This window comes from Trifolium pratense, linkage group LG2 (genome assembly GCF_020283565.1).
Source record: "Trifolium pratense cultivar HEN17-A07 linkage group LG2, ARS_RC_1.1, whole genome shotgun sequence".
Taxonomy (NCBI): Eukaryota; Viridiplantae; Streptophyta; class Magnoliopsida; order Fabales; family Fabaceae; genus Trifolium; species Trifolium pratense.
Window position 1 is genome coordinate 63,072,706 of NC_060060.1, and position 13,179 is coordinate 63,085,884.

Below are 13,179 nucleotides of genomic sequence, written 5' to 3' on the forward strand. Positions count from 1 at the left end.
GATTGTGAGGACTGGACTAGCCCAAGTTGGGTGAACCAGGATAACTTCTGTGTGTTTTTCTCTTGGACTCTAAAATCCTTAAAACATACTAAACTAACTAACTGAGTAATACCAGAGTGCTCTGGGCCTTAAACATTTACTTATTCAGTAACTAACTCAGTATTTATATTGTTCATTTATATATTGTCTAATTTATTGTTGCTAACTATATTTCTTTTTATATTGTTAATTGTTAACTAACAAATTAAAAGAAATATTGTCTTGAGTTATTTTAAACTAACATAAAATAATTTCAAAAAAAGGTCACAATTCAAACCCCCCTTCTTGTGACATTTATTGCTACTTCAAAGTATGACTCATTTTAGAGTTTTTAATGAGTTATGTGAAGAATTAAAAAAAATAATTGAGTGCACAAAAAAAAAAAGTTTAAGTCATGAACTCAATTAAGTGCCGAGAGGAATCCAAGAGCTTCACTGATATGTACCTCACATGTAGGAGTAAACTATTCTGTTTTAGCTAAAACAAAAGCACCAAATTCATCCCTAATGCAAATTCCAATTCCAACTCTATTACTCCTAGAGCAAAAGAAAGCATCCAAATTAAGTTCCAATCACCAATAAATCTAAGATGAGATGTATCAATTAACTCTTGAACACAAAATCTATAAGCACTTATCACCAAATATTCTCCTTTATTTTCATTACACATATTCGTTGATCCTCCTTAACCATTGAAAAGAGCGGGGTATTGAGCATTCTTTACGCAATCAACTAGGAAAAAAGACCGAATTAGAGCAACATCCAAACTCTTCTCTTCCTAAACTATAAAATCAGAAACATTAATATTTAAATTAAGAAGATTATCGTCTGATGAGAGGAGAGTAGCATCATTATCATGAATCCACTTCTCTTTCCAAAAAGGGATATGACTGTCATCCCCTATTCGCCATCGAAATCCTTCTCGAAGTAAGAACTTAGAATTACATATACTTCTCGAGATAAAGCTTGGGTTATGACCTAGAGAGGACTCTAGAAATTCAACATGAGAAAAATATTTTGCCTTATATAGTCTTGAGATTGAGAGTAGATATAATGCGCCAACCTTACTTCCCCAGCATACCTAGATTAAAAGCAATAACACTTCTAAAGCTCATGCCTCCATATGATTTATTAAAAGCAAGAACCCTCTAGTTCATATTATAATTTTTTTATTTTTTTTTAGATTTATTGCATAATTGATAAATATAATCCATGTCATTCAAAGAACATAAAGTAATTTTTTATATTCTAAAAACACTATATTTAAATCAGAACCAAACTGTCCAAACTGTGCACAGCAGTGGCACTCAGGACATACTCCCTCCGTGATACTTTATGAACAAAATTGCACTTTCTAGGTTCTTTGTATATTTAATGTATCTGGTCCATAATATAGACCAAATACATTAAATATACAATGAATTTAAAAAATACATTTTTGCTTATAAAGTGTCACAGAGGGAATACATCATCAACAACAACAGGTATGACAAGCTCCAGCTCGTGACAAATACAAATGTAATGTTGATGCGGGATTCGATGACAGCGCAAGGAAGACGAGTGCAGGATGGTGTGTTAGAGATTATAGAGAACAATTTGTATTGGGAGGAAGCTCTTGGGTCCATGGAAGATGTTCGAGTTTTTTTTCCCAGTACCCTCAAATTTTATTTTATTTTTACAGCAATACCCTTAGTTTCAAAAAAATTTCCGTAATACCCCTCTTTTAGACAAAATCTGACGTGCTGCACTTGTTAGGGAGATGGCGGAATTCTGAAATTCGCCATATGCAGGTGATAGCGGAAATGGCAATACCGCCATTGACCAACACTGCTTTTTTTTTTCTTCTCGTTTTCCGACCAGAAAAGGCCTTTTTTTGTATTATTATTATTTTTTAAAATAATACCTCAAAGATTGAAAAAAAACCCTGTTTATTTTCTTCTTAATTTCTAGGGGTGATCGTTTTCTGAAGTTTATTTTTTTTAAGATCTCAGCAGAAGAAAAAAACCTCAAAGATTGAGAAAAAATGCTATAAACCAGTAGAAGAAACAATAATAGTAGAAGAAAACAAAATCAAATCTGGGAATAGAGACATCTAGATCTAACAAAATCAAATCCAGTAGTAAACAAAAATAAATCCAATGGTAAACAAAAATCAACAGAAAATAGAGACGTCTAGATCTAACAAAATCAGATTTTGGGATTTTGTTTTGTTTTGTTTTGTTTTGTTTGTTTAGATTTGATGTTTTTTGGGTTTGATTTGTGTTTAAAACTGTTAAACAAGTGTTTTTAAAGGTGACTAGTTTAACTTACCCGTGCGATTGCACGGGCTCGCACGGGTTAATGTTCAATAGAAAATATAAATTATTAAAATTTTATTATTTTGTGATTTTTTAATTATTTATAAAATTATTTTTTTATTTAATGTAATTTATTTAAATATAAAAAATAATACTTTTTTAATGATTTTAAAAGGGAAGCAGGGTGGAGAGTGATCTTTCACTCCCATGTTATTTTTTTTGTCAGTCGCAACTCTAACTTTTTTTATTATTTAATCATTTAAAATAATTATTGTGTTAAATTTCCATAAAAATATTTAAAAAACAATTGGGGAAAAAGACAAATTAATTTCCTTGATTTTACGAAGTTAAATTTATGTTCCTGAACTATCATCTCAACTATTATTTACATAGGATAAAATTATATAATCATGTAAAATTCTATCAAAAGTTCGTGTAAATTAAATATTCATTCCCCGTATGTTGTAAAATAATCGTGTGAAATATTCATTCTCCGTAAATTGTCAGAAATTAGAATAAAGATCGAAATAGGAAGAACATCGAAATTGTAAATATGATTTAATATTAATTTTATAATAATTATCTGATTAGTTAAGTCTGTGTTTGTCAAAAATAATAATAATGATTATCTGATAAATTATAGGACAAAATGATCTTGTTTCCAATTTTTTTTTTTTTTTTGTAGAGTCTTGTTTCCAGACTTTAATAGTAATTAATCATATTAATAATTAATTGGGATTGATTTAATTAAATATATTTCAAAAATTAGTGGATTAATAATTAAAACTTTCCATATTTAATGTTTCAGTTGAATCAAGACATGAATATAGACATTGTTCATATAAAATAATCCGGTCAATAAATTATTTGATTTATTCTATATTTGATTTTTTTTATGAAATTTACAATAATGTGCATGAATATCTATTTTTTGGTGGAGCACAATAATGTAAATTAACCGACAATAAATAATTAAAAAAATTCTAAATTGGAAATAACGATTTTTGCCAAATAAAGTAGATGAAGTCCAACTTTAGAATTTGATTTATAATGATAAACGTCATATTGCCAAATAATTGACTTTATAAAAATTAATATAGTACATGAATTAATGTTAATTGAAAAGGTTGTGAGAAAATGACATCTCAACAAATGCTTATAGAGAACATCCGCATCATTTTGAGGAGGAATAAAAATTATATAAGAAGTGATGATTAGTATTTTTTTCTCGTGAGATCTTGAAATTGAACCCCAAACTATAAATATTGGCTAAATTACAAAATACAATCATTAAACCTAAAACTACAAATCGTTCTATATAATAGACATAATTAAATTATTGAAATCTAGCATCGAATTTCTTGTTGCATGAAAAATTATGCTTGTAATTGTTCCATCTAAAATAATGACTATGTCCTTAGGATCATGGTTCAATATGGATTTAACGCATAAAAAATCACCTGAATCACATGAAAAAAAATTAGATAATGAGAAAAAAATATGAAAGAAAATACAGAAGAATAAAAGAAAGAATGAATGATGGGAGAAAGTTGGAAAAAATATATCAGAAGAGTTGTTTATATTTATACTGAAATCTGGAATACAATATTAATTAACATTCCTTAATTTGTCATTTTGGTTCCTACCATGATATAATTAGTAACAGAGTATTAAAACAATTAAATAGAAAACGTGTAATAATTAAGGCAATTGTGAGAATGGTGGTGGTGATTGATTAATAATATAAGATCAAATTAATTAAGAAGATAAGATCGAAATCAAAATCAACCAAAATTGGATATGTAAACCTTAAGGAGTTTTAACCAAACGACACATAAGCAAATGTGGTCTTAGAAGATGCCATGTAAGATTAGAAAAAAATTGGTTGATCAAGAGAATGCCATGTATGAAAGTTTCCATGAGAAAAAACTCCTAAACATAAAAATAATAGATTTGGGGATTTTTTTTTTGAGTTTTTAGGGATACTTTGTTTAGATTTGGTGATTTGAGGATTTTTTTTTCTTGAACTAGTGAGAGAAGAGAAGAGAGAGCGTGATAGTGAGAGAAGAGAGAGAAAGAAAAGAGAGAAATGAATTTTTTTGTGAGGTTTTTGGTATTTATAGGTTCATAATCCTGTACGTGCGCCTACCATGCACCTTCGCTCTCCCAATCGTTTGATGAATCAAACGGTGCAGAACAATGGCGAAATTGGCAGTTCCGCCATGCCTTCTTGATGGCGCAGTTGTGGGTTCCGCCATTGATGGGGACCTGCATGTGTCAGATTTTGTCCCAAAATAGGGATATTACGGAATTTTTTTTGAAAACGGGGGTATTACGAAAAAAATGGAAAAAAAACAAGGGTATTGAGAAAAAAAATCCAAGATGTTCCATCATTGAAGGATAAGCAATATCAATGCTAGAAAAAGGAAGGAGCTACATCAAAGAAGGTTCAATAATGTTATTTTTGAATAAGATGCTCAAACCACAGTAAAAGCAATCCAAAATAGAAATATCGGAGTGTCTGAGTTTAGCTCTATTATTCATAAGATTAAATGTATGTTGTCTGCAAATCCCGACTTCGAGGTAAAATTCATAAAGCGACAAATGAATATGATTGCTCACACATTAGCTAGAGCGGCTATTTCTTGGTCTCATTGCTATGTTTTTGATTTGTTACCGCTTTGTATTAACAACTTACTCCCTCTGGTCCTAATATAAGAAAAAAATTTGCTTTTAAGATTCAATGTAAACTTAATGTATTTAGACAACATTATAATCTAGATACATCAACTTTACAATGAATTAAAAAACAAAATTTTTCTTATATACAGGACCGGAGGGAATATTATATAATGAAATGAAATTGGTTTTCCTTTTGTAAAAAAAAAAAAAAAACTGAACTATCTAATTTTGATCGGACGGCCATGATTCCTAAATGCATGAGTGTAGTGACTTTTTTGACTGCACTCAATCCAACCCAATTCCCTTCTCTTTCTATCTCCTATTTATTGAATCAATCCGACAAATCACCTTCCCTTTTGTCCTCTCGCTGACCCACCAAACCACTGCAACAAAAAAGAGCAAGCTCAGAAGAAACAGAAAGCTACTAGCACCTACGCTACTATAGATTACTAGGCTACAAGAGAGAGTTGAATGAAGACACCGAGAGAACAAAGAGATTTTGAAACAACAAAGGGTAAAATAAAACCACAGAGTAATGTTGTTTCTATGTTGTGTTCCAATAATTTATAATAATAATATGATCCGAAAGTTGTGCCCATCATCATCCTTTGTTTTCAAAAAAGTTATTATCGAATCATGTGTGAAACTCAAATTCATTTCTTATGCCTTTTATTATTTTATATTAATAATAATAACAAACTTATTCATTTTTCAATTTTCCTTTCTGAGTTTACTGTTTTGTCAAAAAGGTTAATAATCAAATCAAATCACAACACAATCGTACGTACGCTAGTGTTTTTAATGTTTGTGTATTTTAATTCTAACAAACATTTTTTTTTTTGTGTGTGTGTTTATTTGTTCTTTTGTTCGGTTATTGTTTTTGTTATACTTTGACTTACACAATTCAATTTTGTTTGTGGACTGTGCCAAAAAGCCTCTTCGTCGTGATTTTTTATTTTATTTAATTTAATAACTTTGTTATATTCAATTCACATTATTATTCTATTTTTCAATTTTATAAATTGGGTTTAGGTTTCGTGAATCATATAGAGCGATTTCGTTCATTAGGGTTCCTCAATATACTCTTTTTCTTAGCACTACTTCGATTTGTAGGGTTGATTTTTCTTCTGATTCTTTGCCAAGTTGTTGATTTTCTCTCGTTTTCACCATTTGGGTCGCTGATTCTCGCTTCAAATTGATCTGGGTCGTTGATTTTTCTTCATTCTCGTTTCTTGAAGGAAAAAAGCTAAAACTTTGATTATTGGGTTTTTCTGGGCTGATTTGTGAAATTTGAGAGTTGTTTTGGTGTTTTTCTGTGGTTTGATTTTGATTACAGTAGAGTTTTTTTGAGGCATTGGAGTTGATTTTTAGTTGTGTGAAGTGGTGTTACTCTTACTGTTTTTTTCTCTGATTTTTTGGAGAAGTTTTGCTCTGTCATGCATATATGATGTTGCAATTTCAGGGTGTTTCAAGACATAGTCTCCTTGCTGTTCTTAGTGGTAAATCACATGACAGTAAACAAAAGCAGAAGCAGAAGCAGAAGCAAGATGATGCTTCTGAGGGTCAATTTTCATCATACCCCTTTCCCGAGCTCTCTTCGTCCGGGCGTCTCGAGGTGACGACCATGTTTCTATTTGTATACATTTTTGTTTTTGATTTTGTTGGTTTTAGGAAAATTTCAATCTGGAGTGAAATTTTAACTTTTGATGTGATTTCAGGTTAAATTATTGATTAAACCTACTTACGATGAACTTGGTCGAGTTCTAGAACAACTGCAGCCGGATTTTGTTTACCTGCAAGGTCAGCAGCTAGATGATAGGGGAGAAATTGGGTCTCTTGTATGGGAAGATTTTGACTTGTCTACCCCAGAAGCCTTGTGTGGATTATTTTCTTCCAAATTACCTAATACTGTGAGTATTTTGTGGATAATTTTGTCCTATGATTGTTTCACATTGATATTGTAATGTATGTTTAGTGTCTAACCTACTTCATGATATTTTTGCAGGTTTATTTGGAAACTCCCAAGGGCGAAAAATTGGCAGAGGCACTCCATTCGGAGGTAATATTGATATTGATTCTATACATTTTATTTGGTTTAGATTAGATATAAAATTAAGATGTGCTGGTTTATAGTAACTAATGAGATTACGGTTAAACTAGGGTGTTAGTGAGGACTTAAAAGACTTGTCATTACATTATATGGATTTTTAGGTTCTTTAACTAATGATAAGTAATTATTAAATATAGGTTTTTTTTTCTTTTGTTTTGCAGGGAGTACCTTACACTATATACTGGAAAAATGATTTTTCAAAGTACGCAGCTTCACATTTTCATCAAGCTTTTTTCTCAGTGGCACAAAGGTAATTAGTCATCTACCATCTTGGTTTCGTGCTTTCCAAATATCAATGCTCCTGGCTGTGCATCTTTTTGCATGTGGATAGTAATTGGTTGCATTACTGTCACAACACTTCCCACTTATTACACGCGTGTTGTTAAATAGTGGTTATAGCGGCGCTATAGCGCTGCAGCATAGAAGAATTTGAGCAAACCACTATTGTTATGCGGTATACTATTTAACACAATGTTGTCAAAATGGAAGCTGCACTGTCACATAGCAGAGCTTGAATAAACTGCCATTTTCCATGATTCACGATTGACAACACTTTCAGCTTCCACTGGCACAAGTAGTGTAGTGACAAGAAACTGTTTAGTAATAGTAACTATAACATACATGTTTCTGAAATGGTTTTTTTGTTTATGATAATTGGTATTATGTAATGTAGTACATCCAGCCATACATGGGATGCGTTCCAACTTGCTCAAGCATCTTTTAGACTATACTGTGCGGAAAACAATGTCGTATCACACGACAGTCGGAAGGGCGGCGGTAAGCTCGGGCCACAAATTCTCGGGGAACCTCCTAACATAGAAGTTGGTCCATGTGAAGCAAACATGAAGGAAGAAGAAGATTCACCTGAGACTAGTTCTTCTATAAAGATATATGATGATGATGTGAATACGAGATTTCTTGTTTGTGGATTTCCCTGCACATTGGTAGGCTTGGATAAATTAGTTGATTAGTTTCCGAGAAGTTTGTTATGCTAATAGTTCTTGCAATGTAAACTGATTTCATTTCACCTCCCTTTCCTCTTAAAAAGGATGCATGCTTATTGGGTTCGTTAGAGGATGGACTCAATGCTCTTCTATGTACAGAAGTAAGTTTATTGCTTGCATATGTTTGTTTGCATTTCTTTGTTTACCTGTTATTGCTTTTCGGAGCTCTGTATAAAGTTGCAATTTTCCAGATAACTTGTTATGCGGCCCTTTAAGCAATTGTAGTCATTGTTATAGGGCAAATGCTAAATAGTCCCCCCGGGGCACTCTTTAAGCCCTTAAATAGTAAGTTTTTTTATAGATTTTTTATGGAAATGCGTAAAGTCAACGCATTGGAAATTGGAGTGTTTAATTTTTTGAATAAAAAGTTTCTTTTAATGGAATGCTTAAAGAGTGCCCCGGGGGCATAAAGAGTGCCCCGGGGGCACTCGTTAGCAAGACCCTTGTTATAGACTAGTTTGTGGTGAAATTCTGCATGCTTTTAATTAATCAGAATTGTCAAACTAAGTTCAGCTTTTAAGATAGATTTATCTGAAACGTAAATTGATACCCTTCGTAATTAATGAAAATAGTCCAGTCTTATCGCATGTTTCACCATGTTGAGACAATGTAATCTACATGTTACTTGAGGCATATGCATGGATCAGTTCAAAAGAAGTTTCACCATCCTTCTTGTTTCTAATTTGGATCATGTTTAATCATTAACAAACCCAAAAAACTATCATTCAAAATCAAGAAGACGATGTTTAAGTTTAAGGGTTGCATTGCATTGATATTTTTTTAAAATTACTCATGTATATTTTCCTGTTTTCACTGTGGCTTTTCTGCAGATACGTGGATGTAAACTTCAAAATCGGACAAGGTACTTTATGGTGGTTTTGAGAGTTGACACTTGTGTTTTCTGATGTTTTATTCAATGCAACACTTATATTCCTTCAGTCTTTTACTTTTACCTACAATCTTATTCTGTTGGTTAATTTTTGTTACTATCGTAAATTTTATAGTGCTCCACCGCCACCTCTCCAGGCAGGAACTTTCTCACGTGGTGTGGTGACCATGCGTTGTGATATATCCACAAGCAGTTCTGCTCATATATCACTTTTAGTGTCCGGTAGTGCGGACGCTTGTTTTAATGATCAGGTATGGGTGAATTGTATTGTCAATGTTTGTCTTTTCACTTGCTTGCTCTATTAACTATTTACTGAGTACTGTTTTTCTCTTCTGTATTTCCTCAGCTTTTGGAGAATCATATTAAAAAAGAACTCACCGAGAATAGCCAACTTGTTCAGGCAATTCCTAGTCACGAACAAAACAAATTACCTTCATATGTGCCTCGAAGATCAGCCTCAGTAGCCTGTGGATCTAGTGTGTTTGAAGTTTGTATGCGAGTTCCTACATGGGCTTCACAGGTTAAATTTTAATAACTATTTCAAATGATAAGATTTTTTTAGTAAATATCTTCTCTTGAAAATCATTTTGATATGCTTTTTTTAAAAACAAGTAATTTTCGTTACGGTTTGAGCTAAGGGTTCAAGGAGTTAAGGAGTTAAGGAGTTAAAGAACCAAGGTTCATGTCCTGGTGAAGGACAAACAACTATTAACATTAACAGCTAATTACTAACTTTGGCCGTTTCAAAAATTAACGGTAGACAAACACAAAACAGCTTCTGTTTTTATGTTTTACTGGAACTTCTGCTTAAAAATCTCTAAAAAAAACTATAAATTATTGAATATCGCTTTTTATAATCTGTAAAAAACTGGCCCTAAGTAATGCTGGAAGATTTGCAAATTGTTGAATGCAAGGACTTCTTTACTGTATGTATAAGGTGGTAATCATGCTTTGTTTATGTCACCTCAACATGGTTTGTGATCCTTCAATTCCAACATAAGCACATGAAATGCTTTCTTAAACTTGATATTTCAAAGCCTGAAGGTGTGGTCGAGCCAATTCTTCAATATTCATATAATTCCGTCTAAAAACTATTGAAGACTCTTATGCTTATTTCCGGGTTGTACTTCAAGTTAAAAGTAACTAGTGATAAAAATGAAACTTTCTTTCTAGTAATAAAGTTCTGGAGGGTGCACAACAAGAAAGTAGAGACACTTCAAAATAGTGGCGGCATTCATGTTAGACATGTGTCGGACACTTCATGGATATTTTCGCTACATGTTACTTCCTTTTCAATTTTTTCCTTCTAACTTTTATACAGAAGATAAATTTTAGCATTTATTCATGGCTTCAATGAACCATACTTCATGGACTCTTTCTTTTTTATTAATAGCTTTTTGGTATTTGTTCGCAGGTTCTAAGACAACTTGCACCGAATCTGTCATACCGCTGCCTAGTTATGTTGGGAGTTGCTAGTATTCAAGGATTGGCCGTTGCATCTTTTACTAAAGATGATGCAGAACGTCTTCTTTTCTTTTGTTCTGTGAAGGAGAAAGATAACTTATCCAAAGATATCGTTTTCTCTGGTCACCCTAGTTGGTTGATGCCTCCAGCACCTAGTCGAAAAAGATCCGAACCATGCTCTAGAATAAAATCTATTAACGCTAGTGGCGTTGAAGATATTGGCAGTGATAGACAGAAATTAAGTTTTGGTGCCATGAGGCCAATCCCTCAGTCGCATCGTCAAAAGCTTCTCCCCTTTTCTGGATTTTCCGAGGTAGAAAGATATGACAGAGACCATGGAAAATCAAATCAGCTACTTGCTCCAATTAAGCACAATGGTTTAGGTCCCCATTCTGTTACAAACAGGAAATCTGTTTCAAACGCGTTTCAAGCTCACCAAATAATTTCTTTGAATCCATTACCTATGAAAAAGCATGGTTGTGATAGAGCTCCGATACGAGCTTGCTCAGAGGTGGTTTTCACATATGCTTTTGTTGAACTTTGCTACCTTCATTATTGTAATGCCATATACTATAGATTCATTTTATTCAGATCTAAATCTATTTTATTGTTTTTCTCTGTTCTGACAGGAGGAATTCCTGAAGGATGTAATGCAATTTCTGGTTCTTCGAGGGCATACTCGCCTCATTCCCCAAGGCGGATTTGCTGAGTTCCCTGACGCCGTCCTGAATGCTAAACGGCTCGACCTTTTCAACTTGTATAGAGAGGTAAGACACTTTGAACATGTGAAGCTAACAGCATAGTATTGTCGACAACGTATCTAAGAAAATTGAGTATTTTAGGTGGTTTCAAGAGGAGGCTTTCATGTTGGGAATGGTATCAATTGGAAAGGACAAGTTTTCTCAAAGATGAGCAATCACACTCTGACACATAGAATGACAGTATGAATTCAAATCTTATATTTTTTTGTTTCCTGTTCCTTAACAACCATTTTCTTGCATTATATGCGCACATATGAACTGAAATCGCTTTCATAAATTTGGCTGTTTTGTTTTTCAAGTTTTATGAATAAAACAACAAATTTCTTTTAGTTGCATTTTGGAGATGATACTTTTGTGCTAATACTACTTTCTCATAATTTGGTACATCAGAATATGTATTGAGCATCCTGTACTCAATATTGCGGAAATAATTATATCTTTTTGCTGTAGGGTGTTGGCAATACACTCAAAAGACATTACGAAACTTATCTTTTGGAATATGAATTAGCTCATGATGATGTAGATGGAGAGTGCTGCTTATTGTGTCACAGGTATCTCTTTCTGCCTGGCTCTCTCTGAGTATGTGCGCTTACACGCGTATCTTTTGAAGGTCGCAAAGTTCTGTCATATTGACTATAATTTACCTTTTCATGTTGGGATAACAGTAGTGCAGCTGGTGACTGGGTGAACTGTGGTTTATGTGGTGAGTGGGCTCATTTTGGTTGTGATAGGCGGCAGGGACTCGGAGCATTTAAGGTATTAATCGACAATATCAGGCTAAGTTCCAACAAATCTGTGCAGTTTTGATCTTGCTGCAGACTTTATATTTGATGGATTATGATTAATATTGGCAATTGCTTCACTCTCTTTTATATGAAATGAAACTGATAAAACCAAGAGAATAATCACAAACGAGAAACGGAAATTACTAAAGGCCTTGGATAATCAACTTAATGAAGTGCTTATAGCATTATTACGTAACATATAAGTGCTTATGTTTAACCTATTTCTATTACAAATGGTAAAAAGAGTCTATGTTTTCATATATGTTATAAGCTGTTTTTGTAAGCTATCTTGGAAATCTTATGAAAATAAGCCATGTCATAAGCTGTTTCTATAAGCTTTAGCAAATAGTCTCACAAGTTCTTATGCCAGTAGTATTTTTCATATATCTACAAATGAGCAGTGAAAATTTTATATTTAGTTTTTAACACTATGATGGTTTACAGGACTATGCAAAAACTGACGGGCTCGAATACGTTTGTCCGCACTGCAGCATATCAAATTTCAGCAAAAAATCGCATAAAACTACAAATGGCTACTAACCGCTTTAAACAACGAAGTTTCTTCCCCAGAGCCAATGTACATGGCTAGTGTTAACATTTTTTCTTGATTTGTGCTTGATCCTCAATTGGTAAAGGTAGGTTTGTAGGAGTGCAATTATTAATCAATGATTTGGAATTTTGACAAACTATGGTAACAAAGAAGGGCCATCAAAATTTTCTTGCATTACTGATGTACTATATACTCTAGATAAAGAAATACAGGAAAATATTTGTATATTAAGTTTTCCTCTAGACTCCGATATTGCATTATATTCCACGTTGCTGCTGATAACGTAACTTGGTATTGTTTGTGCTGTGTTCAGTTGCGGATTTGTGCTCAATTGCACTCCCGACAAAAATGCAAGTAAATATTGAGTGTCTATTTTGAACCTCAATTTTTGTTTTTTGTTTTTCCTTCAAGTGAGTATTTGCAGATATATAGGCATAATCGGGAGATTAAAAAACAATGGTAGTTTTTAGATAGAATGATGAAATTGGTACATTTAAACCTCCTGAGCTAAAGATTCTCAGGCAGACACTAATTTGTGAACTCTGAAGCTGTTGTGCATGCAAAGGTTGTTGCAAATGGTGTTGCGGACTCTATTGAAG

General features: G+C 32.9%; 1 protein-coding gene across 1 annotated transcript; it reads left to right on the plus strand.

The window, feature by feature from the left end:
- The first annotated feature begins 5,554 nt into the window (after positions 1 to 5,554).
- Positions 5,555 to 12,840, plus strand: LOC123911371 (AT-rich interactive domain-containing protein 4-like). Its single transcript, XM_045962774.1, has 16 exons — positions 5,555 to 5,797; positions 6,480 to 6,632; positions 6,736 to 6,927; positions 7,023 to 7,076; positions 7,289 to 7,377; positions 7,801 to 8,071; positions 8,176 to 8,232; positions 8,962 to 8,993; positions 9,136 to 9,271; positions 9,367 to 9,540; positions 10,435 to 10,995; positions 11,114 to 11,251; positions 11,327 to 11,425; positions 11,696 to 11,796; positions 11,911 to 12,001; positions 12,475 to 12,840. The coding sequence occupies exons 1-16, from the start codon at positions 5,654 to 5,656 to the stop codon at positions 12,568 to 12,570; spliced, it is 2,388 nt and encodes a 795-aa protein (XP_045818730.1). The 5' UTR covers positions 5,555 to 5,653; the 3' UTR covers positions 12,571 to 12,840.
- The last annotated feature ends 339 nt before the right edge of the window (positions 12,841 to 13,179 follow it).